At 39.9% G+C, this 27,520-nt stretch overlaps 3 protein-coding genes across 9 annotated transcripts; 1 reads left to right on the top strand and 2 right to left on the bottom strand.

Annotated features, from left to right (window-relative positions):
* The first annotated feature begins 989 nt into the window (after window positions 1-989).
* On the top strand, window positions 990-10,615 carry cables2a (Cdk5 and Abl enzyme substrate 2a). The gene is made up of 9 exons (XM_035522627.2): window positions 990-2,182; window positions 3,558-3,650; window positions 4,970-5,047; window positions 5,648-5,747; window positions 6,633-6,801; window positions 6,928-7,025; window positions 7,405-7,511; window positions 7,707-7,911; window positions 8,567-10,615. The coding sequence occupies exons 1-9, from the start codon at window positions 1,674-1,676 to the stop codon at window positions 8,705-8,707; spliced, it is 1,500 nt and encodes a 499-aa protein (XP_035378520.1). The 5' UTR covers window positions 990-1,673; the 3' UTR covers window positions 8,708-10,615.
* Window positions 10,616-10,727: 112 nt separating this feature from the next.
* On the bottom strand, window positions 10,728-17,339 carry LOC113581970 (proteasomal ubiquitin receptor ADRM1-B-like). Of its 2 annotated transcripts, none has more exons than XM_027017470.3 (10): window positions 17,242-17,339; window positions 15,296-15,505; window positions 14,902-15,018; window positions 14,661-14,784; window positions 14,467-14,544; window positions 13,313-13,394; window positions 12,135-12,382; window positions 11,862-12,019; window positions 11,074-11,176; window positions 10,728-10,984 (listed from the first exon to the last, which is right to left on the bottom strand). In XM_027017470.3, exons 2-10 carry the CDS (start codon window positions 15,503-15,505, stop codon window positions 10,881-10,883), a joined length of 1,224 nt encoding a protein of 407 aa, XP_026873271.1. In that variant the 5' UTR covers window positions 17,242-17,339; the 3' UTR covers window positions 10,728-10,880. The 2 variants fall into 2 exon arrangements, with proteins under 2 accessions (XP_026873271.1, XP_026873272.1); XM_027017471.3 differs by having other exon boundaries at window positions 17,269-17,339.
* Window positions 17,340-17,483: 144 nt separating this feature from the next.
* osbpl2a (oxysterol binding protein-like 2a) lies at window positions 17,484-26,600 on the bottom strand. 6 transcript variants are annotated; one of them, XM_027017465.3, is made up of 14 exons: window positions 26,354-26,600; window positions 24,022-24,128; window positions 23,764-23,875; window positions 23,561-23,636; window positions 23,213-23,347; window positions 23,018-23,115; window positions 22,683-22,865; window positions 22,429-22,536; window positions 22,124-22,213; window positions 21,757-21,880; window positions 21,181-21,306; window positions 20,895-21,018; window positions 20,707-20,797; window positions 17,484-20,073 (listed from the first exon to the last, which is right to left on the bottom strand). In XM_027017465.3, the coding sequence occupies exons 2-14, from the start codon at window positions 24,056-24,058 to the stop codon at window positions 19,971-19,973; spliced, it is 1,407 nt and encodes a 468-aa protein (XP_026873266.2). In that variant the 5' UTR covers window positions 24,059-24,128; window positions 26,354-26,600; the 3' UTR covers window positions 17,484-19,970. The 6 variants fall into 6 exon arrangements, with proteins under 6 accessions (XP_026873266.2, XP_026873265.2, XP_026873267.2 ...); XM_027017464.3 differs by having other exon boundaries at window positions 26,359-26,599; XM_027017466.3 differs by lacking the exon at window positions 26,354-26,600 and adding an exon at window positions 26,110-26,347.
* Window positions 26,601-27,520: the final 920 nt, after the last annotated feature.

Genomic DNA, 27,520 nt, shown 5'->3' with positions numbered 1-27,520 from the left:
TTGTAGACTAACACTGCAACACTGCACTCTTGTGGAAATGTGCAAAATAGTGCATCAGCTATCGATCGATCGATCGATCGAGAGAGAGAGATTCTTGGCCAAGCAAGCAATATTATGCTGGCCATGAAATATGTTGGTTATTTGTTAATCATTCTGGGTTCCAACACTGTGAGCATCAGAATTACTGGATTCATTGGGTGACATGAACAGACACTGAGAGAGCTATCTTCTCACAAAGAACTAGAAGCTATAATGAAAAATGTGTCACTGGGTCCTTATGTTGCTTACAATTGAAGTGTATCAAGAATAATAGCAACATTTTGCCAAATTGTGTAACAAATCCAATATCTAATGCAAGGATATGATCATATCTTAAACATTAGCACATTTCCAGACATGAAGATGATAAAACATCACGTAAAAAAAGGTTTGAACAATAAAACTGAAAAAAAAAAGCTTTTTGGACCTATTTTGGACACATAAGTAGTACATAGAAACTTTACATGCCATTTCTAAATCTCTGACCTCAAATCTCTCAGATTGACACAAACATGTATAATCCACTGTACACCTTCACATACACTGTACATCAGATGATAACTGTACATCTTCCTTTGAATTTCAGTATGTACTGCCACAGCATTTCATTCATCATGTTTTGCTAATGCACATCTGAGAGTGTCCAAACAATATGTCAATATGAGCATAAAGATAAATGTTAAATCCACTGTCACACAGGTTCGCGCTTCCAAAGAAAAGTGTGAGGAACAGGGCAAAATACTCTGTGTGTAGATATAGTTGAAACACAGTTATGTAATCCAGTCAGGTATCCTATTGTCCCAAATCAACTAATCATTCCATCTAGCTATCTATTGTCTGTCTATTTTTGGCAGTCTTTCCTTTTAAGAGCTAAAATGTTAGTTTATCTACCACATTGAGACTATTAAATAAACATTTCATATCACATTTAGAAAACTGGTTCTTTATTAAGGCACAAAAAAAAGTTATTTCCTGTTTTTCTAATTGCATAATGTTTTTGTACCACAAAGATATGTGATTACTGGTTACAAATGGAAACATATATACTGAGAACTCAGTATTACCCAGTGATGATAACTAGACCCTCTCCTTGATTAAAATGTGATGATTGTGCTAGGCAACTACTTTTTATTAAAAATACTTAAAAATAAAAAAATGAATAAAGCTGCACTTCTTTATTTCAGTCTTCAAAGATTTGTCACACTAACAAAAACAACTGCGGCCGGCTCACCTGACGAAGCCTTAGAGCGAAAGCTTGTTAATCAGTTTTGACCTTGCAAGTTGTTTTTGTAATGTGAAAAAATAAATATTTGAAGACTGCAATCTATGCGTGCTGGCTTTCTCGTTTTTACTATATTTATTCATTAAACATGCCTCATATCTCAAAAAAGATTTTTTTTAAATTTCATCTCGGAATATGTCTTATTTGTTGTTGTTTTGTGTGAGATAAAATTACCCTATACTATTGTAGCATGTTTAGAGACAATGTCTCGCAGCCAATCCATTTTGGCGAATGTTAATTCATATTCACATTTTACAGAGCCGGACCAATAACCTGCCAGTAGGCGTTGCAATGTTCCTACTTTGTAAATCATCGTTTGTGTAGGCGTGAACCGTAACCAGATCACGCTAGAATGGCGGCCGCCGCTTGCGGTCCGCAGGACGGCAGCAGTAATAACACAACCAAGGCGCATAAAGAACATCCACGGAAAAGTAGGGATTCACGTCGGAGAAAGGCAGCACTGTTGTTTTTGAACAATATCTCTTTAGACGGACGGCCGGTGTACGCTCTCAGCAATGGAATCCCTGGCCTCAGAGAAACCGGGCACCAGTGTCCTGAGGTTGGACCTCCGGTGGTTGGCAGCTACAGAGCCTTCACCCAACTGTCCCCTTCCTTCATCGGTGGGACTATTCCTTCACTGGGGACTGGTACCTGCCCACTGGCCCCGGTACCCACCGGATTAGCGGGGCACGGTCAAGGGTCGAATGAAGTGCTCTCGGAGGGGGGAAGAATGGATCCTTTGTCGTGCCAAGGATTTTCCCTCTCTCCGACCTCTGGACCCCAGAGTCCTAATTTAATCCCCAGTAAACCGGTCGTCGTGTGCTCTGGTTGTAACGCCGCGCCACTGGATCTCCGTCAAAGGTACATTTTGCTCGCAAACGTCGCGTCGGTATGTCGGTTAACACACTTCACACAGGCGGATTTATAACGGAGCCTTTTCGTGGCAGAAATTGAGTGAGTAAGGTTTCATGTCGACATGACATGTTCTGTGTGCGTGGCGAAATGAGTCTGCTCACAGCAGTGTGACACATACATGAACATTTTCGCTGAGGTTAATACTTAATGTTTCAGACTTCCTGACAGATTAGGTATTCTTAGGTGCAAGTGAGCTGTTCGTCAGATGGACTAGTTGTCTGAAGGTTTCAGGTGTAATTTCTAATTTATCCACTGAGTCTGTACTAACTTTAGATAAACGTAGTACATGTACACTGTTGTCATTTTAGTAAATGTGGGCTGCGTTTAACAGTGTAATTCTCGACTTCCGGGTTTATGGGTTTCGTTTTCATTTTTGGAGGATTACAGCGTATTGTTTTTACTAAAAGGGGTTTTTCTGCGTTAAAACATTTATTTTAAAATGTAACAAACTATATAACAGGCTAACGCCACAATGCAACTGGATGTGTTCTGACAGTAGGGAAGACCTCATGCTAGCACAGCAGTAATGAATTATTAAAAGAGCAGGTGATTTTTAAGAGCCTTGTATCTCACATCCTGGAGAAAGGTCTGGTTGCCAATCAGAGTTGCATAAAACAGTTTAAGTCTGGACTCATCCTCTCTATCTGTACTTCACTGAGATTATCATGTGCTTATGTAAGGTCTAAGAGAAGCTGTTGGTCTAGGTTTGTAATGACAACTAATCTGTGGAAGTGTGCTGACTTTTGATTACTTTTATCTGTTTATGGAATGGGTAACAAAAAAAAAACAACACAAAACCAAAAACTCATCTCGTCCAATGTTTGTATTTTCCCCCATTGACTCAGTCTGTGACATGGCTGTAGCTTGATGGTGCCCTTAGTCTCTGGCTTAGTTTTCCTATCATAAAGATAACTTCCACTGAGACAGAAAAACACCCCTGTAAATCCCTCTGGACAAGAAAATCTGCTAAATGCTGTAAAAGTAACTAACTGACAGGGCCAGAGTCTGACACAGACTAGTGATTTCCCTGCTTTTCTGCGCATGTATTCTAAGTGGTAATTAACTTAATGTTATCAGGTATGTTTGAACAAGGAAAACAGAATTCTTTCAGAACTGGAAATGAATCCCCTTAGATTATTGTCATGCTGGTCGAGGAAAAACATCCCAAGTCAGCATATACATTTTTAGATTATTTTAGAATACATAGTTGTTCTGTGAGAAACTAGGTGGCACCTTTTAATTTTAAGATCAAGAATTTTAAGTAACATTATATTCCACCCATTTGTTCACTGTATGCTGTACCCTTGCTGTTTCGTTGTAGAACACCTAACCAGTCAGGGTCTCCGGGACGCAGGGTGTCCAAGAAGGTGCACTTCATCAAGAACATGAGGCAGTATGACACTCGAGGCAGCCGGTGAGTCAGCAAGGCAAGGCAGCAGTTGGCAAGGGGGAAGAACTGGCCCAAAAGGACTGCATGCGTTTGCACATGACATGCACTATTTGAGTGGCTGTCACAAAGGAACCTGTATTGTCATCATCAGTAGACACTTAGAGTTGAGCAATAAATGGCATGTGGGCAACTACAGCACATTGTCAACCACAGAAGGACGTGAGTTAAGGAGTGGTCATAATCACTTCAGTAAGATTACATATAATGCAGCCGTAGCCAGGTTTGTTTGTGGTGACCTTATCTAAAGTGACTCCCAATGCACAGTTCTAAGTCAAATGATGCAGTGCAGGATTAGGCAGACTCTCCATAACCTTCTCTGATGTAATAACTGTGACATAAGTGACTATCTGACTGATAATACACTTGGGCATCTGCTTGTTTGGGGAACTTGAACAGTGAAGTAAGCCAGTTTTGAAATGAGCTCACGTGGCAGTGTCATTTCTCAAAATAGAACCCCACCCATGCAATGAAATGATTCTCAAGTGTGTGTTGATCTCATGCTGACCCACTCCAGTGTTCCCTTTTCTCACAGAGTTTATACTCGTTCTGCCATTCTGCCTCTGTTACCTTTTCAACCTCCTGTCATTTGGTCCCCTTGTGCTCTCTCTTCTCTTACCTTCTATTTGTTATTCTCATATCATTTCCTGGTGTCTTAATATTGTCAGATCCTTTAATCTACACTTTCTATTTTGTTTCTTTATTCTTTAAAAGAATTTAAAACGACTAAAGACTGTTTATAACTCCACTGTCACTAAGTAACACGGGGTGCATCGCCAAACGTGGGCTTGCTTTGAGTGTCTCTCATTTCATCAGCCCCATGACATCAGCAGAGTGCGATGTGCGCCCTTCATGTTCATCCAGCTCGGTCTGCCACAAGCTGCTGTCCCACTAGCTCTGCTATTGTTCAAACTCCTTAGCAACGTGAGAGAGAAGCACATATGCCACGCAACGTCTGTAACTAGAAACTTTGACTGCTGAGATTCCGTGCCTGTTGTTTTAACCTGTGCTCATAGCTGTGATCTTAAAGGTGGTCACAATTTGTACAGTTGGTACTGATATTTTATTAGAAAGCTGGGAATTGTTGCTGAATGAGGGTACTTGCATAACACTTACATAACTGCCAGTTCTCCCTCCAAAAGGTTTTGGTTTTGTAATATGAATGTTTTTAGATGGCATTGATGTTAAAGGGATTTAGATATATTATAATACAAGTGTGTGTGTGTTACTTGGTACTGATATTTGTTCTGCATGTACTGTCTGTTCTGCTATGTCTCTGTTTTCAGGATTGTTCTTATCTGTTCCAAGCGGTCTCTCTCTGCTGCTTTCTCTGTCTTGCCCTATGGAGAGAGCTTTCACATCAGGTATTGTGCTCCACAGAACATGTTTTATTACCATGTGATGAAAACGGACACCAAGAATGAACACATCAATATCCCCTGCCAGGCTAGTTTTAATTCTGAAAGTTTTTTAGAGCTTAGGATCTTAGGAAATTCATTTTTGATAGAGGAAATCCCCAACTAGGGAAATCTGCTCTTGTGACATTTTTTAACGGTGTAAATAACACACCAAACATTTATTTAAAATGGATCACTGGCTACATTAAGTTAAAATAACTTAATTTTTTATCACAAGTCATTAATAAGTGTCTTATTGCACCTCTAAATGTAGTGTACCTTCCAAATTATCCACACCAGGTCTCTGTTCAGTTTTTCTAGATCAGTCTGTTTGCAAATAGCAGCTTGAGGCATGTGTTGGTAAACAAGTCTGAGTTTGTCACCTGCAAGACACCAGCCTGAACAGCTGGTGCAGTAACAGGACTTACTCTTACCTCAAGCATCCAGCAACAGTGGCTTATTTAGCAAGCAGCTATATCAGCTTCCAGACAGCAGTGGGCACACACAGTTGGCCACCGTACACGTTTATGAAGTAGAAATGACTGATTAGATGTTCCTGTAACCCAGTGATTCAAAATTGGAGGCCCAGAGACAGAGGCACTCATCAGGGGGCACAGCTGATACAGTTCCTGTACTGGAGGGTGTGGAGTTAGGGGATTTTGGAAAGGTAAGAGGGGAGTTGTTGATGGATAATGTGTCTTATTTATGCCTCCAGTGTTCTATGTTTCCAGTAAACCCAAGCCTGTATCACGAAGCACATTAAACATAGCCGGGGTTGACTAAGTCACAACTTCAAAAAACCCATCAAATGTAACCGTGGTGAGGGTTGACGACTTTGTCAACTTTCTGTTAACCCAGATAAGAAGGATAATGGTCTGGGGCTGTTTGTCAGGGTTGGCCTCTTTGGGCTGTGCCTCTTAGTTCCAGGCAACCATAATATTAGAAAGACATATTAGACAATTACATGCTTTCAACTTTCTGGCAACAGTTATGGGAAGGCCCTTTCCTGTTTAAGCATGACTGTGCTCCTCTGCGGTGAGGTCAATAAAAACAGTTTAATAAGTTTGTTGTTAATTCCAGTGACCTCAATCCTACTGAATACCTTTGGGATGAATTGGAACATCGATTGTGAGTCAGGAGTTGTTGTCCAACATCAGTGCCTGAAATCATAAATGCTCTTTTAACAGCATGGGCACAAACTCTCACAATCCCACCTCAAAAACCTATTGAAAGCCCTCCCAGAAGAGTGGTGAGTGTTATAGCCATAAAGGGATAGAGGTGGACACTCTAAATGAAAGCCTGTAGCTTTCAAATGGGATGTCCAACAAGCTCCTATAGGTGTGGTGATCACATGTGTGTACACTTATGGCCATATTGTATAGCTCTCTACGCAGTAATCCTGCTTCGTGATACAGACCCTTGGTTTCTGTTGTTTATTAATATGACACATGTGTTTTGAGAGAGTGGTTATTGATGGTATGCTGTTTTTCCTGCCTTCTGACACAAGCTATTGCATTTATACCCATGGTGTGTGCCTGTGCGTCTGCTGCAGACAGTATCCTATGCCAGATTCCTTCAACCTACCAATGCCCTGATCAGGCAAAAGAGCAGCACGCCCCTGGAAGCGAACGCAGTACAGACGCCTGTGGTCCGAAACTGGATGAGTGGCCCAAAGAGTTTCACCACCCCACGTCTTAACAGCAGTGTTGGCCAAGAGGCTGGTGTGTTAATAGTGTTTTGATATGGGGGGTCACAACCGTATCCAAATGAAACCATCCCAATGACTTGGCCCCTCTCTGCACTGCAGTATATCTGATACAGTTTTATTTTATGCCAACTCTTAACAGGGGCGGATGAGTTGTCAGAGTATGACCCCAACCTACTAAGTGACCCGAAGTGGCCTTGTGGAAAACACAAGAGGGTCTTAATCTTTGCATCCTATGTGGTGAGCTTCCTAATCCTGGAGCACTAGTTCCAGCATATTAATTGTGTTTCATAACATATTATGTAAATGTTCCACATTTTCAAGTAATGAGTTAATATGGCCCTCTTGGTTATTTATGTCTTCCAAGTTTTTAGCAAAATGTTAGTTTATGACCTCATCAAAGATCTTAAGATGTGAACTGGAGCTAAAATGCTAGAGGCTGGTCATAATATATTGCAGTGACTCAGACAGTACAATACAGTAATAATTTCACAGATATTGTGTGAAGCTTTGTAAACCTTAATCTTGATGGCAACTGCCTGTATTTTACCCTCCCACAAACCATAAAGGAGAGCATTGTGCTCTTTAAATGTAGTAATAAATATGTCATCTCTTTCAGACCACAGTTATTGAATATGTAAAACCATCTGACCTGAAGAAAGACATGAATGAGATGTTTAAGGAAAAGTTTCCCCACATTAAGTTGACCTTGAGCAAGATTAGAAGGTATAGTTGTTTATTTAAAAATTTTGTCAATATAGATCACCAGATATATCTATTGTGTCCATTGTAAATGTTTGCAGAATAATACAGACTAAATGACATTAAATGACATGAAATTTCTTGTAAATTCAGAGGATTTGCAATGTAAAACTTGGCACATCTCCTTTATCTTGGCTTTAACACGAACCTGTCTCTCAGTTTGAAAAGGGAGATGCGTGCAGTGAGCGAGGACTGTGGCCTACAGCCAGTTACCATAGCGATGGCATATGTGTACTTTGAGAAGCTGGTGCTGCAGGGTCGACTGAATAAGACCAACAGAAAACTTGTGTCTGCAGTCTGTGTACTGTTGGCTGCCAAGATCAGCAGTGATTTGAAGAAGTTGGAAGTCAAGCAACTGATTGATGTAAGTGGTATTTGTCCCAGCTGACAGCAAGACAAGTTAATACTGGCCCCTTCTTATGTCAGTCAGACATAATTCCTGCCAGCTTTATTTACTTGTCTTGCACACTAAACAAAATAAGTTACAACATACTTTTATTTACATGTTCTCTTTTAGCCCATCTGATTAGTTTCCCCGAACCCGTTCGATGGCCCTCAGGTGCAACTGTATTGTAGCAGTGATCTGATCTCACACTGCTATAACTACAATTCTCCTGTAATACCTTGTAATTAACACCTGTGTTTAATAAACGAACAGAATGTAACAGAAGCAAATAATGATGTCATTATACGCATGTAGTGATGGGTATACTATTAATAATTCTGAGCCCTTTGTATCAGTATTGTTACTAGAGACAAGATATACTTGATATACTTGTCTCTTAGTAGGTAAACAAAAAGGAATATTCATTCTAGAGGAGTATTCATTCAGCTACAGTATATCTGTTTTGGCTGTATGTCTATCTGTATTTAGCAGTGTATTTGTTTATTTGTTTTCTATTTGGTCTGTATAGTCATATCCTCCCTTTCTCTTTTGCTCACATTTGCTCCACCCCCATGGCTTCACTCTCCCTTCGTCTGTGACTGTCACTGTGTCATGCCGCTCTGTTCTTGAGCAGAAGCTAGAGGAGCGCTTTCGAATAAGTCGGCGGGAGCTGATTCCTCTGGAGTTCCCCGCGCTGGTTGCGTTGGAGATGACCCTTTACCTGCCAGACAGCAAGGTCATGCCCCACTATCGCAGGCTGGTGCAGCAGGTCTAGGAGCACAAAGAAGACCTTCCAGCAGTGCTCCTGAACCCAAGAGGCACTGTCCGACATCAGTGCTCACTACATACCGAGGGGCTTTTAGCTGTGTTCAGCAGTCCTGTTGGTCTAGAGTTCAAAACCACTTTTCGAGCTTCCTTATAACAACTCTCGCAACTCATAAATGTCTTGAAATTGTATTCTTAAAACTGAAATTGTTTTTAATTTGTTGATTAGATTGAAGGTGGTCAAACAATTGTAATAACGTGTTTAATTGTTGACAAATAGTACAGCTCATCAAATTGATCAGAATTCTATTTTTGAATTTTTTTATTTTTTATTTTTTTTTTAAATCCTGATTTTTACATTTTTCCTAATGTACCATTATGTTTATCAACATTGCTCCATATTTATTCATCGGTATATATAGATACAGTTTCTAGCTACAGGCATTATACATGAAGAATGATGTCTGTCTTTTTTAATGAGGGCAGGTGTGGGTGTTCTTTTCAGTTCAGGGCCTTACGGTAGGTTGTCTCTGCCATTCTGAAGTGCTCTATGTTAGAGATGATGTTTACCTGGCACATTATTTGTGCCATCCTGTTCCATGTGCTCCTCTTTCCTGTCACCACTTTCATTCAGCTGACTATAGATTGTAATTTTAGTGCACAAGGAGTCTGAGGAGCAAAATTAGTTTATGTATTTCTATCTCTCAAAATGTTCTGTAGGTTGAGTTTTGAGTGCCAATTCTTCAGGCTAGCCAGCAACAATTTGTCTGATCCAAGACAATTTAATTTGAATCACTGTATTGCACAAAGAAATCTTAAAAGCTGTTTGTGAGAAACTTTCATTATTTATTTCTTGAAGCTGTGAGTATTTGTTGCTAAAATGTTTTGGCTAGGGTACTAGTGCTACTGCACGTACCACTGAATAATAAGGTTGGGTGGTTAGTCAGACCAAATGCTGGATCCAGATTTACTACACTGAGGATTGTCCAGTACCAGTGAAACCAGTGACCTTCAGTGAGCCATCACCTGTCTTATGTGTTGTAAAGCGGTGTTTCTATCTTGTTCCTTGTACTGTATGCTGCACATGCATGTTTTTGTTTGGTTTGTTGTCTTTAAACAACCTCTCATTCAGAGTAAAACGCTGTAAATTAACAGCACAATGGTAGCTTAGCTGGCACCACAATACTGTGGATGGTTATGGTGTTGGGTTTCCTTTCATACGCATTCATCTTTGAAACTACAGCCATTGTAGAATATGAACTTACATGAAGTAACCTGTGTCTTATTACTTTGAGATTGCTTTAGTATTTTGAGATTACACAGCCAGCCTGTGGTCCTACACAATTTTTTCCTCAGGGAGTGTGAATGGTTTTGTTAGCACTCTTTGATGTGGTCTTTTATTTGAAAGAAAAGCATTTTCAGTATTAAGTTTAATATTGTTCTATTGTTAGTAAACTCACTTAATAGCTATTTATTTTCAATATAAACCTCAGACTATTCTCACTGTAGTGCAGCATGAAGTGCCTTATTACTTTGATCATTTTGCTGACATGATTTGCACCTTCACATCAGTGTCTAACAGACCGTTCGTTTGACAACAGCTTTAGACACTTCACAGTCCAACATCTTATATTCTATTGGCTGTCTCAGATCTGAGACTGTATAGACACAAGCAAATTTGATAGATGCAGCAGAATGAGAATAAGCAAACTACTTTTATTGTGAGCATATAGCTGTCTTGTGTACGAAACCTCTTTCCCCCCCCCACCCCCAAGAGATTCATTTCTGAAATGGTATGAAGTGATAGCTTAGACTGTGTATAAGCACAAAATGTAACGTATTGTGCAGTATGGACATGAGGTTTTGTAACTTTTCTTTTGCATAGAGATTCTTTTATAAATATATTTTTTTCTGTTGACCTTGTGTGGGTAGAAAGTCATTTCATGCACTGAACAATCATAATTTAGTTGCCTGTTCTCCACCTAATGCAGTATTCAACACATGCACATCAAAGAAAATGTTCTGTGCCATACTTTTGCAGGCATTTTTATTTGGACTAAGATCTGAATATGTATGAACAGAATTACCAGACTGGTTTAGCTATCACAAACATGGTTGCAGAGTTCTAAGTAACAAAAGAAAACCAAGTAAAACACATACACACTTAGGTGAGAGGTGATGAGCTAATCAAGACTCATATCCTCATCATCGTCATCCTTCTTGTCTTTAGGATCTTTCTCTTCCTGTGATTTTTCACCCTCCATAGCCTTGGCAAACGCTTCCACATCTGAAAAACAACAGCAATGTAAAGGTCTGCTTTAAAGTGCATAGATATGGATGTGCATACGGGGTGGGGGGGATATGAAGTTTACTTACCTCCTCTGTTGGCTGCATCCACAGCCTCTGTGGGTAAGCCAAACTGATTCATCAAGGGTCCTAACTGTCCTGACGCTAGAGCGCTGCTGAACAAACTCATAGCCTTTGAAGAAAAAGAAATCAGGTGTTAGCATTGTTCAACTGGTGTATTAGTGGAAACAATAAAATGGTCAATGTCCTATACCTATAACCTCAAAACAGTTCTTATTGTGGGCATACACATCCTAATGTGTATGTAATGATTTGTACTGTCAAATAGTGACAGCAGGCTGCTTTAAAATGACAAGAAATGTCTCAAAAGCTTCAGCACCTGTAGTCATAGCTTGCTTTTCTCAGCCAAAGCACAATTACAAGTCTTTCCTATTAAAACTCTGGTGCTACATTGAAAATGAACCCTACATATAGCCTAGCAACCAGACAAGAATCTGGGGCACTGTCTACATAGTATCACCAGACTTTTTACTTTGTAACTGAAATGAAGTAAACGTAAATGATCTCTGCCCTTATCCTTCACCTGTGGATGTGAAGAATTTATAGACTTGTGTTTCCTATAGCAGATTCTCACCAGTTATTAAGGGTAGTGCTTACCAGCACACCCCTCAGGGATGCCCAGTGTGTGCATGCTTGGGTTTCATCCCAGCTCCCAACACTACTGTACCAGGATTCAGCAAGTTTTGTTAGCTCGGTTGAGGTGGGTTTTGAGGTAGGCGGAGTAAAATGTGAACTGTCTGGGGGTCCCCGAGCAGCTTGTTAGGAAAAAAACTGGTCTAAAGCAATGGGAGGCAGACCTGCTGAAACTGTGGTGAGGAGAGGGTGTTGTGGAGTTCATCTGTGCTTTGCGGGAGGGACTCTCCAGACGGGAGGAAAGGAATCAGTCTCTGTTGCACCTCTGCATTCGCCAGGATTGGAGCCATGATTTCCGGTGTTAAAACACTGGCAAGATCAACTGCTCAAAGAAAAGGAAGTACAAGATGTGTACTCAAAGAAAAGAGGTGTACAGCAAACTAATCTCTCCATTTATTAGTTTACTTTAAATATTAAATATCTGATGTAGCCCTCACCTCCTTGCCCGGTTGCAGGAACATTCATGGTTGCCAAGATACTTTGTAGGTCACTAAGTTGGATAGGCTGAGTGGGGCTGGTAGGCCCAGCAGAGAGGGTGGGTCCAGCAGGGGTGGTGGGTGTGGCAGTGGGCGAGGCTGCTGTAGTGGCAGAGGGGGTAGTGGGTGTGGTTGGTACCTGGGAGGAGCCGAGGCGTGTAGCTGCTGATGTGGAGGAGGGCGTGACAGCTGTGGACTGACTACGAGAGCTTATGGAGAAGAGAAAATAAAAGTTTAAATTTCTGCTTGGAAAGAAATTTGGAAATGTCATCAATTATTATTACATCAATTATTTACCTGAGATATCATGTGAATATAATTCACATAATACATAGGATATTGGATATAGTTTCATCACAAGTGCACAGAAATACAGCAGAGACCAGTTCCTCTGGTTTTCAACTAGCAATCTGCAACGCTTGCTTACATTTGTGTAAAACCAGTCTAAGGATCAACTAAGAAATTGCTTAACACAGATTTAGAAAAAGATTACAAATTCCAAATACTTACACCCTTTTACAAGGGTGAGTGGCCACTTTATTAGGTACACCTATCTAGTATTGAGCAGGACCACTTTCAGAACAGCCAGTTTCTTGCTCCACTGTACAATGCATTATGAGTAAACAATCAATAATAAAACCATCATTGCCGCAAGGTAGGAAGCATCCGTGAGTTCTTTTTTCTTTTCTTTTTTTTAAACTCTACCGCCAGTTTTTTTCAAACTTCAATTGAACATTTTTAGAGATACCCTCCTGCAAACCACTGTTGTAAAGACCCGTTATTTGAGTATTTGTGGCCAATCTGTTAATTTGAATGGGTCGGGCTATTCGCTTCCCATTTGATTAACAAGGTCATTTTACTCCCACAGAACTGCCAATGAGCAGCTCTTCCTGACATACTGGAAACACTATTTCAGACACAAACAATCACAGCTTAGTCAGATCTGAGTTCTACCTTAAAAAACAAAGAAAAACAAAACAAAAAACAAACAAAAAAAAAGATCCAAATGCCTTTTATAGAGTTTTTGCTTTGTGATTCTCTTTTTGGCGGAGCAGGCTATGTGGGCGTACCAAAAAGAGCTGCTACTGAGGAGATTACTTAGATTCACAAAATATCCACATCTCATTAGTCATTTATACCTGGAGGATGAGCTGCTGGTTGCTGGAACACCACTTCCCAGCAGGCTGGCCAGCCCTGGTCCAGCTAGAGCCCCAAGACCCCCTGTAGAGGACACAGAGAAAGACAAATGTAAACCCCAGAAAAAAAACAAAAAACAAATAGAGAGGTTTATTTGCCATGATGGAAGTTGGTGTGCACACCAAGGAAATACTTCCTGACTTTAATTCCTGTTAAGATTCATGTACAAGAAATACTCATGCACTGTATTGCCAAAGGTATGTGGACACCTGACAATCACATCTATGAGCTTCCAGTATCAAGATGGAACAAGAAAGGGCCATCCCCAAACTATTACCACAAAGTTCGGAGCATAAAATTGTGTAACTGTGTAAATGCTGCAGCATTAACATTACCCTTCACTGGAAATAAGACGCCTAGCCCAAGCCTTGAATAAAAGCCCCAGACCATTATCCCTAATCCACCAAAATGTGTTGTTGGCTTTATGTTTCCTGGTATCTGCCAAAACCAGATCCATCATCAGTCCAGAAAACAGGTTTCAGTGTTCCAAAGTCCAGTGGCCGCATGCTTAACATCACTCCAGCAAACGCGTGCCATTGTACCTAGTGAACTTAGGCTTGTGGATAGTTGCTTGGCCAAAGAAACCCAATTCATTAATCTACAAACGCACAGTTCTTGTACTGATGTTACTTCCAGAGGCAGTTTTGAACTTTGCAGTGAGTGAAGTAAAAAGATATAGGTGATTATGTGATGCACACTTTAGCATTCAGTGACCTCACTATGTGCATTTGCTTGATCTGCAACTTTATGCCTGAGCTATTGTTGCTCCTAGATGCTTCCATTTTACAATAAGAGCACTCATAATTGACCAACATAGATCTAGCAAAACAGAAATTTTCATTGACTTGTGGAAAGGTGGCATTGGATGACAGTGTCACATTGAAAGTCACTGAGCTCCTCAAGTACGACCTATTCTACTGCCCATGTTTGTCTACAGAGAGAGCATTGCTAATGTGCTTGAATTTATACATCTGTTAACAATGGGTGTGTCAGAACTTAATAATTAGGAAAGGTGTCTACATTCTTAAGGCTTGTCCAAGTCTATATAGTCTTCTGTGAACAGGTGGACATATGTATAATAAAGGCAATTGCTCACCAAGTCCAGCTGGTCCAATAAGCTGCAACAGTTGATTATGACTCATATTACCCAGAAGACTCTGCAGGCCACCCTCACCTATTGGGAAGCAAACAAGGTTTAACTCACCCATTACAGATAGTGACTACACAGACAGTACACATAGAGCTGTGTAAAGATTTCATAAGTTTGTGTGATTGATTCTGAATGAATACCTCCAAGAGCAGAAAGCTCATGACTGCTGCCACTTCCACCCCCAAGGGCACCAGGCATGGGGGGATTGTTCAGGTACTCATTCACTTTCCTGCAGTACTCTTCATCTTTATCCGTTTTAGGTTCCTACATAAATATATGTGGGGGTGGGGAGGGGTCACAATCTTGCCTTTATTCATTTTTGACCACCTCATAAAAGTCAAGACTAAAACCAAAGCAGCTCTAAAGGCATGGAGTACAAACCTGCATCCAAAAAAAGAGCCTCTTGGAACCCGCCTTAAATTTGAGCACATACACACGACCTGTTGTACACTGATGAACCCTCTTGAACTCGCAGTCATCCGGGAAAATAATCAAGTCCTTTAAATTAAACAAACAAACGTTCTTGTACTTATTAAGACAAAAACAATCAAAGTGCACAACTGGCGCTTTATAGGCTTACATTTTGGAATAAGTCAGTAAGACCAATGAAAATACTAGTATAAGGAATATATATTCTGTCTAGGCACACATCCTGTCAAAATGGCTAGTGAAGACAAGATATAGCTATTATCTCTGTAAATAGATAGCCACTGGATAGACACCAGATAGTAACTGCTGTCCAGTGTTGCAGCATACTACAGAGCTTTATACTAACATCATCCACATTTCCAGTTGTCCTGTCCTTCCAGCAGAAGTGTATGAGAGAGTCATCAGTCTGCTGAATGTAGACTTGACCTTTACGTTTGTCAGGGGTCACAGTGCTTCCTTTCAGGGTCATCTTCCCCGCACGGAATTCCACTAGGTATTTGCTTGACGAACCACGTGACCCAGACACCAAGCTTGGAAATAAGGCCCCAGAAGACATCTGCGGAAAGATGGTAGAAAGATTACTCAATGGCCATTTTTAAAATGTGAGTAAGAAGTGAAAGAATGAGATAAACTAAGCAAACTGAACCGTTAAAAAATAAAAACACCAATAAAACAACTGATGTTCAGAGCCAGTAGGCAGAACTTAGCACTGAACTTCAGTTTTAAAACAAAATCCATTAAGAGCTAGTTTTTCTGCAAATATTCTTTTAATCACACTACCACACCCAACAAAAAAGATAACCTAATCAGTAAAACTAGTGTGTTCTGAGCTAGGGCTAAACACCTCAACAGCCTTAGATGAGCATGCACAGGTGACAGTAAGGGTATACTTCAGTCCTTTAAGGCCACCAGCACAGCGGTTTCCCCAATTGATTAAGTAATTACCAAACTGTCACATATTTGGTGTCATAGAGGGAAGGACCAGTAACGTGGTCCTCCAGGACCTTACATTTACACCAAAAGATCTAGAAAACTCTTCATTTCCAGTTACTAGACTCAATTATCCTAAAATCTCAGTTTTCAGTATTATATTTTCCTTGCACTAACATTGCTGGTCTAACCCAGCCATTAATTATCAAGCTCTACATATGTAGAGACTGTTGGAGGGTACTGTATCCTGATGGCCATGAAAACTACTGCCCTAGCACATATGGGAATATTTCAGAGAGCTGGATTTCTCACTTTACTCGCTATCTCCATCTATGTAACCTACGCCAGTTTCTAAGGCTGTCCAATCGTAGAAGAGGTAACGATCAATCTTATTAGACAATCTTTACTGCAGACAAGAGTTATATGGCTGGCTAACAAAGAGCTTTGTGAAATATCGACCAGGCTTCTCAAAACTCTACCAACACAAAGATAATCGTTAGGTAAGATAAATATTAAAGTATTAGGTTAGATAGGTTAATACTGCCATTCTTTTAGGAATCAGGCCCCATATCAGTTATCCCAGCTCTTCGTGAGAACCCCAGGTTTTAAATAGATATAACTTTCGACTATAACAAATAACATTTCTAGGTTTGCTAACTAGCTAGGTATATATGTCTTTTAAAGACTCGTTTCTATGGAAACCATGGGACGATACACGTGTCCTAAAATTAATTCGTTAAGAATATAGAACGCTCGTTGTACAGTTAAGACAGCTATCTTAGCTAACGCTAGCTAACAAACCTCGTCGAAGTGCCTTCTTTAGCTAGCTAGGTTAGTCACTGTTAAAACACGCAAACATTCAATATTTAATATTAGTATATTAGTCACTGTTAAAACACGCAAACATTCAACATTTTATGGGGTAATCAGGATAACCCACTAAACGTCCGCAGTTCGCTAGCTAGCATAAGTGCAGTAACATTAACTGGCGTAGCTGGCTTTTCAATCAGATAAGATAACGCGAATGTGCTACCCTAGTTAGGCTGCTAAAATCACTAGCGTTAGCTAACCAGCCTTGATGAGAAATATAACACGTTGTACGATAACATAACCGTATATTTTCTATCTTAGAAAGCGTACTACCTATTAAACCACCCAGCTAGCCGATACGTTTAGGTGAGTAGCAAGCTGGGAAAAGGCTAACCAGTTGTCCTAGCTAGCTAGGATAACGTCTCTGGCACAAGAGTACTCTTAAAACTGTTAATTTCCAAAAACCATATTTACTTTCATGGCATTACAAACACACATAGCAGGCGAAATGATGATGTATTAAATCTAAACAGATTATAGATAAGAACTTACATTTATTTAGCTAGATTCAAAATCTACCTCAAAAAATGCAGAATCGAGGAACGACAAACCGCACAAACACTAAAGAGGCGTTACTTTTATTCGATAGGCTTAGTCGCCTTTCTCTCATTGCTGTGGTTGGCTACTACACATGTCAATCAAAAGACATACAAGGGTGGTTGTCCAAACTTGCACTGTCACGATGTGAGAATTAATAATGGTGGAAGTTGTTAAAGCAAAAATATACAGTGATATTCGTTTTTTTATGTTTTATTGTACTAGCCATCTTATATATGATGTTGAATGAACAGATTTACACTTGAGTTGAACAGCATAAGGGTATTATGACTGACAATTTACATAATCTATACAAAAATAGTAAAAAGTTTAAGTGCAACTATATAAAACCAACATAGCCTATATGGCCTGTCCTAGTACTGTCTGTGATGCAGTGTGTTTCAGATATTAACGACCAATTCCATACCTAATATTCTCACTCTCATGCACACACCATATCTACAATGTCTGCTTTAAATAGCTGCACTTTGCGGAACCTGGCACACGTTCCCCGACATTTACTTGTATCACAGCCAGTAGATACAAATAAAGTTGACACTTTCTGAATTTTATATTATTTCAGTTGCTTTATGACTGTTTTCCTCAGATTGGCCATTTTTGGATTAAAAAAGCTAAGTCATTTCTTTCCAGAGTTATCACAACTCTGTTACTTAAAGTATATGACACTACAATATTAAGTGATGCAATATGAACATACTGTCTACTTCCTTCAGATTAAGTTGATTATGGGATGACTTGAAATAAACTATTGCAACAAGAAACACATTGCTATAACACTCACATATTACTTGTTCTACATGCTTTTCCTCCTATTTCAGATCTGATAACCATGTTACTGTTCTAGTCACATACAGTTGCCCACAGCGGCCCACACATTAGCCAAACTTCAGGGTAAAAAATTAAGCACAGAAGGTGCAGCGCAAAAAGAGCCAAACAAACGTTTCAAAAGCTAAAGCAAATAGTCCAGTGTGGTTCAGTCTTCACCGCAAAGGGACAGTGGGTTTAAACCCGAGAGCAATAAATTGACATCAACCAGGACTTTAATTACACAGTGTGATGTTAGTTAGGCAGCTCTAAATTACTAGCCCTTTGTAGACAAGTTTGGACTCCAGTGGAATAGACCAACATGCTTTCCCCAGTTGCATAAGGCAAACAAAAGTATTTTAAATGAGAAAACATTGATTGATACATATCCCAAAGATACACTTTAGAGACACTCTGATGTATGATTGCATAGAGTCATTAATTTATGTGTATGTGTTCTGTGCAAGAATGAATTGGGACAGGAGCACAGCATGACAGCATTTGAGATAAATATAGCATTACTTTCAAGATCAATATAGATCATTTTGTCACCAACTAGTTCATTTCGCAATACAACATTCCTGTTTACCTTCTTTTTGAATCTTTCGGGAGGACACATTTTACTAATGTACATTAAAAATAAATTTTAGTGACGAAATGTGTTCCATCTAGGCTCTGCCAGAAGAGCAGAAGAGAACTTTATGTGCACATATTTTTATACATGTTAAGGTGACACATTCATTAGTGTTGAAAACAAAAGATATTAGCACCCATCTCCATTAAGTTAAACCTTTTGTGCATAAGTGTGTGCAACTGGGTTATGATGCACACTTGCAGTCCTGATGAGTTCTATGGCTTTAGTTTCCACAAAAAAAAAAAAAATTGTCATTTTGGCAACCACAATCAACTCAAAACATCAATGTAAGGTTAGTACAGACTTCTTAGCTGTTAACCAGAGGTGTTAATTAGTTTAAAAACTCTTTGTTTACAAAGTAAACATTGTCATAAGCAGCTTTTTTTATCTAGTCAAAAAACCCAACAGATCTGCAATATTGCTGAACATGTGTGTGAGAAATGAGCATGCAATGTAAAATCCTCTATCAATGGAGACAAATAAAATTGTCCTGGAAGAACCCACTGGGACTTAATTTGTCTGGATTCAGAAGGGTGCTCTGGAAATGCCAAGCCCTCATCTAATGAAGGTACTAAATCAACCTCAAATGCAATGACTTGCCTGAAATCACTACGTCACATTTCTGGATAAAGTATTTAATATAGTAGTACTGATAAAATAGTTGCACTATTCTGAGCATAAATATTAAAGGGGCCTCTTAACATGCTCTAATTAGCATAATGGTTCAATAGCCATACAAAATGCTCCATCCTTGTTATTGTAGCACTTCCTCTACTAACAACTTGTACCCATGAGACACCTGAGTAACTAGCATGATATACAATAAATGTGGATAAAGATTTGTGCATAAGCCATCATAATTACCTTACATCTAGTGAGGTTTACTCTGCATGTTTTACTATAAATCTAACTAATGTGGGAGAAAAAAATGAAAAACAAAACACATACATTTAAGGCATTTCCTACCTTTACACATAAATAAATTCAGTCATATTGAATGCTGAGCTTCAGATTCCAGTATAAAGATTTCATTGCAGGGGCGGGCAGGGAAGGCTGTTATTCAATCCAGTAAACCATCTATATGTAACATTTGTTGTATGATAAAAACCAAACAAACAAACAAATGAAACACCCCCCCCCCCCCCCCCAAAATAAAGGTTTCTTGTGGCAAGATGGTGATAGAGACAAGAGGTATATCAAAATCCTTGCCCCTCTCCCCAGCCAATTAGTAGATGTCAGGGAGGTGAGAGTACTTTCTGTCAAAGTATCCACCTGTGTAAATCCAGTCTGCAGTTCTCGTATAAGAATTCGGACCTTGCTGGAACCACCTAGAAAAGTGAAGGGCCAAAATATAACGAGCATGTTTCATCCAATAATCACGTGTACAGGGTTCGGCTAGGTTGCTGAAATATGCCGGTATTAAAGTTACACTAATTTACAGGTATTGGTGAAAATCCTGTCAAGCAAGCACTGTCAATAATGTCTGATGTGTTATGTAAGAAAAATCACCTTCAGGAATGGGGCGCTATTTTGAATATGCACCAAATACTACTGTGTGCTAATGTGCGCTCATAACTTTCCTAAAGAATGTGTTATTTCCTCATCATTATATGAGGGTACGAAAGCCATGTATCCCAACAAGACAGCAGCTGTTTTACCTGTTTTAAGGTTATGTCTGGAGTTATAACACCTTTTATTTTTATTTTTTTACCAAGTGGCTTGTTTTATATTTATTTTAGCATTTTTATTAGTATTTTATTCTATTTATAAGACACTTTGAGTTTCCACTGTTTGAGTTTGTTTTGTTAGTTGTCAATCTTAGTCAGTAAAATAACTTAAATTAAGCAGACTCGGTTGAATAATTTTTGAGCATATACAATAATACCGATCACTCTTTTACCCCTTTAAGAAGAGTTTTCTGACAGTGTCTAGTGGCATAATTACAATAAGCTAGGCATTACCTGGTGGACCACTCCTCCTCGTCTTTGGCACGTTCCCTACGTGCCGCCCTTTGCTTCTCCTCTAGCCTTTCCTTCTCTTGACATGCGGTGTCTGAAATATATAGGAATAACATGGTAAATACAAGTAAAAACAAACAGGATCTCATGCCAAGGATGTATGTGTGTGAGTGGAGTTGTCCTATTTTTACCTATGTCCCCGTTTTCCATGGCTCTGATGTCTGGGCGCAGCCGACAGTCTGTAGGTGCTATGACTCCTTCCATGCCTGGCTCCAGCTCATTGAGCGTCATGGCAAAGCTGGTGAAATTATACATCTGGGTAGGGACACAGAGACGTGCAAGATATAAACACTGTAGATCTTTACCAATCCAGTCTGTACAACAAAAACATTAAAACAACAGTAGAGTGAAGTCCAATACCGGTTATTTCTGAAAAGCGGAGGGATAGTGGCGTAGTGTCTGAGGTCCGTGTTTTACCTGTGCTGAGTGTGTGGGTCGTGGGGCTATCCTCCACAGTAAAGTACTGCCTGGGATCATAGTGACTGTGTCCTCGACATCTGGCATTTCGTCCGCATCATCCGTACCACGGCCAGCGTTCTGCTCCTTAATGCAAACACACACTGCACATAATCACCTATGTTAGCCTTAGTACATACCAAAAGACACAAATAAATGCAAAGTCGTGGGACAAAAATGTTTTTAAGATGCATGCATTCAAAATATGCTGAAAATTATTTAGCCTCAGATCCTATTCAGCAACTTTTTAGCACTTTTTAACACATTAAGGAATGATTGTGCCTGCATGGTATACAAAACAGAAAAGCTCTTCTGGGTCTGCAAGATGGCTTTCCTTTACCGAAAATCTCAATCCTTGTTCCTGATGCATAACTCTCACTGAAAAGATGTCGGGAGCTAACCTCTGTACAGATAACTAAATATCCGTGGACGTCTAAGCTTAGAAAGCACAAAAATACTTTAACTCTAACACCGTTGGAACGATAAGTGTACTGTAACATATGATTTTGTATTAAGGAAATTAAGAAGTCTCTTTACCTGTTTGTGTTTCTTGGAATCTCCACTTTTCTTCTCAGCCCTCTTGTTTGCATCATAGACCTTTGGCTCTATAGTGTACAAGCACTCAGTCCACTTCCCATAAATAACACACCGCTTCTTCTTACTGCATTGTAATACATGTAAAATCTCAAGCAAAAGCCACAATTACACATGACCAAAAATGATCAAATGTAACCAAAATAATGAGCAAGGAACACCGTATAATACTGTTATTACATATCTGCATGCACTATGTTAAAAATGATGATGTAGTCCAAAGACAACGCAACAGCAGTTTTAAAGCTGGTTGATGTACGACTTGGCTGCAAGAGCTTCTGCTTGACATTCGATACCAGTGACTGCTCACCTCTTGTCCTGGATATGTCCTTCTACTCGATGCAGTTCTTTGCCAAACATGCCACATGGCTTAAAATTCAGCACACACTTTTCCTGAGTGCTAATACAAACAGATTTTTAAGGCAAGAAGGACAACACAATTGAATATTTGCTCACAGAAGCTACAAGTCAAAGAGAGACAATCTTGTTATCAAGGCCATATAAATACATATTTGTCTATCTGAATAACACTAATGCACAGCAAAAAAACCTACTGCCTTTAAGAAAGAACAGTATGCTCATTTGCCTGCCACTGGAACAAACAGGTTCACTTACCTGTGGTTGACTATCTCTACTGTTCCATACTGCTCAATCCACAGTTTGCCCAAGATGACGTTGTGCACACAACACATAGGGTTAGTCCAAGTGTATGCCTCTCTGTGCCTGTCGGAGGACAATTCATATTTAAACATATATGCACTGTAGAAACCTTGGCCACAATCTTACCTATTTACACAAGATGTGGGCATTTCAAAATTACTGAGGAATGTTTGCACCAAATACAGGTATCCTTTCTCATAAACACTCACTTGGACAACTCCAGTGTCATGGTGCCTTTGGGTTCAGCCTCTACACTCTTGCCCCAGAACTTCAGTTTGGGATAGATGGAGCCATGGAACTTAAAGTCCTGGCAGAGTGATTCAGCATAGAATGCACTAATCGGTGGGTGGTGGCTGACCTGCTCTGATATCAGCCGGTAACCCTCATCTTCCCTAAACAAAGAAATTCCCATTGTAACCACAAGAATGAAATGCAAATTCAAGTACTTAAATGCTAGACGACTTAAGATATATTTGGACTTCTCTTTGCCATGATGAGCTGGTGGGTCAAGGACTAGCGTAATGAGTGTAGTGCATTGATTTACCTTATCAGCTCATAGGTCTCTCCTAGTAAGGGGTTAAAAGGTTTTCCAGTTCTGTCCCACTGTGACGCAACAGCTGACACAGCAAACGCGGCAACAAGCTAAGAAACAAAACCCAAGGGCTCAGCATAGACTGTTTCTTATTCATTTCACAGAGGTTCCAAAAGGGCCACGAAACAAAGCAGAAGCAGTCTTTACCTGCATACGTTCTATTGAATCAGACAGTGTGCAAGCTTGGTGGATGAGGTATGTGTGTTCCATGTATTCTGTGATTCTCTGAAGGAAACTCAGTGGCTCATTAAAAACTATAGGCATCGTTATCTTGGACAACTCCTGCACAGCCAAGGGTGTATTCATTCACAGTTGGGGGAGAAAAATAAGGGTGGGGGTTAGCAGATGTTTAACAAGAATTTCACTTCAATCATAAATTACTCACGATGTTATGCTGGATGGGGCATATTACTGACTACATCTGTGTTGAATAAAACTACATCATCCACCACATCATTCGACTACACTATATTTTCGCAAGTGCATTCTGCCTACCATGCCGATGCATTTCCTCAAGAAGCCCCAAATGCTAAAGTCATTTCTAGAGAACATGGGGAAAGGGAGCGTTTTTCTGCAAATAAAGAAGCAGACATGTCTACATAAACAAACAGAGACATGACCGAAAACTACTACATGGCGTTTTTCACGCATGTTATTCTCCTGGCTTGTTTTTGAATCACATAACGCTTGGACCATACCTTCGCCCCCACACCCCATTCTCTGATGGCACACGGCCATTTGAGGTCTGCTTGGCCTCATACACAGGGGCGTCCTTAAAGCTAACCTCACAGGAGTCATCTGATTCCAAACCTGACCAATAGGGGAAAGAGAACAAGAGAGTCAGGAACAAGTTTGTTTTTACATGTAAATATAATTCCTAGGATAAGAGGGGTCTGCTTGCCAAATTTACACATATATATGTATATGTACAACTGCAGTTAAATTAGTCCTCCCACCTGTTTCTGCATCATAGAACTCCTCTTCGCTGTTCATGATGGGTGGTTACTAATGATGATGTCAGTCAGAGAGCATCGTTCCTCCAATCCAGGAGTTTGTATGAATCCTATAAAAAAAAAAAAAAAGCAACAGTCAGGGAATGAGGGAATGTGCTAAAAAAGAAATATCAGTGAAGTGTACAAATGAAAGACCCATCAAAGGGGAAGTAAACCAACAGCTTGGAGCTATAAAAAAAAAGTCACCTGATTAAGACATTTAACGTCAACTATGCGCAGACTTTATGTGAGGTGTTCTGTGTAGTGTTCTTGCTGATAAATGCTACAGAAGATAAAAGGTCTGCCACAATAACACTCATTGTTTAAAATGCAGCATGTTGCTAATAAGGGTACGCACAAAGCAATAAATACAAACAATTACTCTCTTAGATGTTTCCATGCAAAAACAAATGCATAACCTCCCTCTTCCACAAAGGGAAAATCCACATCAACATGCTGTGATCTGAAAAAAGCTACACTTGTCAGAAAGGTTAAGAGTAAGCAGCTGATCCCATCCTTTAACAGCCAGTCACAGTTCTCACCACAAACAGAGCCAGAGAGTCAACATCCACCAAACAACCGATTGATCTTAGTCCATTTTTACATTGTAATACAGTGTGAACAAATGAAATTGAGAGATGGGGACAGTTTGTCACAGCCCTAATACAAAAACATCCAGACATCCAAGTTCTGCACTGCAAATTTTGTGTGCTGAATTAAACACCCTCAATAAGCTTTTTTTTTTAAAAGACCATGCAATCAACTGATAAGGGTCAAGTAAGGCTGAGAGTCAACAAAAGTTGATCTAGAGCAATCTAAAATTCAAATGGAGTACATCAAGAACCAGTCCTAAAAAGGTGCACTGTCAAACTAGGCTAGCTACCTGCTTTTCAGAACTATCCTCTTTCATAACTCTTCACCTGAGGACATTCACGTACAGGATCACATTTATTGTGCTCTTGGTGTTTTGCCACAAAGTATCTTGTGGGAGGGAAACGACAGGGTCGAAACTCAGTTAACACATGGCCATACAACAATGAATGACATCTGAATTAAAGAAGCAACATGACAAACATTGCGGATGATATTTTACAACTTCAATGATGACACAGACTATATAAGCATCTTCTTGTGGTCTCCCAGAATTATATTTTGGTTTTTAGCAGTCGTGATCAATTGTGGATGTTCACATCTGTACATTGACATAAAAGAACATGTAATGACAATATACTCACTCTTTATATCCAGCATGAGCTTAGACAAACAAAATAAAAGCTGAAAGGGATAGAATATGATATACGGGTATGGCAACAATAAAAATGGAGAATAGGACTCTGTGCGGACAGAAAGCTAATACTAGTGCTATATATGGTGACTGACAACAGTCCGCTGTGAATGCAAATAACTCAGTAGCTGCACAAGTCATAGCAGATAATTCACTTTGGGTTCAGTATAGAGAAAATCAATGAGTGTTCGTAGTGAATGGCCAGATGGCGATCTGCTAAACATCTGGCTGACAATTAGGCTAGTATTCACTCTCAATGTCATCTCGTAAAGACGTTAGTTAGTAATAAAGCCGAGGGTAGGCAGAGACATCACAGCTTCCAGATCCTCCTTCCATGCTGTACAGGTGCAATTCGCCGTCACATTATTCTGCCCGTGGGACATTAAGACCAAGCATTTATCTAAAATGTGCTTTAGCTAGTTTGCTACCACAGCTCACTGTAGAAAGCACTTTTAATACACAGCATTTAGCTAGCTGGATGGCTATGCATCGACCGACAAAATGTCCCTAACGTTACCTGTCACCCCAAACTGTTTAACCTATCCATATAAAAGTTTGCTCCATTTCCAGTGTCTTCATTTATGTCCCATGACAAAAAAAGATAACTTGTAAAAACTCACTTTAGGTATACTCTACACAACGCCAGGCTACACGTTCAAATTACACTGTTACAAAACAGAATAACACTGCTTTAGTGCAGCAGCCAAACCAGCTAGCTGCATCGCAGATTCTACCGAATAAACCTAAATAAACCTTATCCGACTTACTTAGGTCGGTTGACTAATCAGCTGTTAAGTCTTCTCGGCTTGACTTAATTTTTTGCCCTACAGAGGAACAACGTACGTTAGCTGTTAGCTAGGTAGCTAACAAGCTAAGCTAACAGGCTAACCGAGTGTCGTACGGCGATAGAGAGCCAGTCCTCAATGGCATACACGGGCGTCTTTTAAAACCGTGACAAAATATTTTAAAACCAGGTACAAAATAATAATAAATGCACACGTAATGTTTTACATCACCTAATATTCCACTTCCTATTATCCTACGGTTGAACAGACTACGAGCGTCCTGTCCGGGAGACTGACATCGGGGCGGGTGTATTTGGCGAGGGCTACGTAATTGATGGGTCGGGCCACCCGTGGATTTTCAGGAGCGCTGCGCACATTTCCAAGGGACGGGCCAACTTCTGAAAGACAGAGGGAAAACCTACGGTCCAGGTCCTGAAAGACAGAGGGAAAACCTACAGCCCAGGTCCTGAAAGACAGAGAGAAAACCTACGGCCCAGGTCCTGAAAGACAGAGGGAAAACTTACAGCCCAGGTCCTGAAAGACAGAGAGAAAACCTACGGCCCAGGTCCTGAAAGACAGGGGGAAAACCTATCGGAAGGGCTTGGGAGGTCCGTCCCAATAGGCGTTGCATGAAAGGGGAAGGTACTAAAAAGGTATGGAAGGGTGTTATTTATAAGCACGGTAATAAATATCTGCCTTGGCAGCTGCACTCTCGCCTTGCGTGCAGCTACTCCCGAAGGACTTTTAAGTTTTATTAGTTTATGTGTGATAAATAATGATTGCGACGTCGACTATAAGCTATGTGTGCCTGTTAGAAGCATCTAGGTTATGGAAGGTCCCCACAGGGTTTGAGGCACATAAGCAAACGGTTAGTGTGTAATCGTATTTTATATTTTTTATGTACTACCATCTGCTCGAAGTGCTAACATAAAAATTATTGTAGTCCTTGATAGTTATGTGTCATATTCTGTTTAAAAAGGCACCTGATATTTTACGGAATGTAATATTTACACACGTCACCCGTCACTGTGGAAATGACATTCCATTTAATGTTAATGAAATATAATGCCATTAAATTACAGTTTTGTATATACTAATAATGCATTGAGTCACTACAGATCCCCCATAGCTCCATGTCCATAAACTCTTTAGACCTTTTTATTATTAGTGGATAGAGAGAAAAATATTGGTTCAGTAAAACAGCAAATATACCTAAATGTATTCTCAAATCATTTTAACGTTTTTTTTTTCCTCAAAAATATTTTAATACTGAGTCTTCATAACAATTTTACAACACGTGATTAAAGTTTTACTGGTCACCACAAGATGGCAGGACAAGACGTTTTTTGATACTGTGCTATAGGTGAAACCAACTACTCGCTGGTGGATTTAA

This window comes from Electrophorus electricus, chromosome 24, assembly GCF_041902795.1.
Source record: "Electrophorus electricus isolate QZ-2024a chromosome 24, ASM4190279v1, whole genome shotgun sequence".
NCBI classification, from domain to species: domain Eukaryota; kingdom Metazoa; phylum Chordata; class Actinopteri; order Gymnotiformes; family Gymnotidae; genus Electrophorus; species Electrophorus electricus.
The sequence above is the reverse complement of the archived record's forward strand: the minus strand, read 5'-3'. Positions and strand labels throughout refer to the sequence as shown.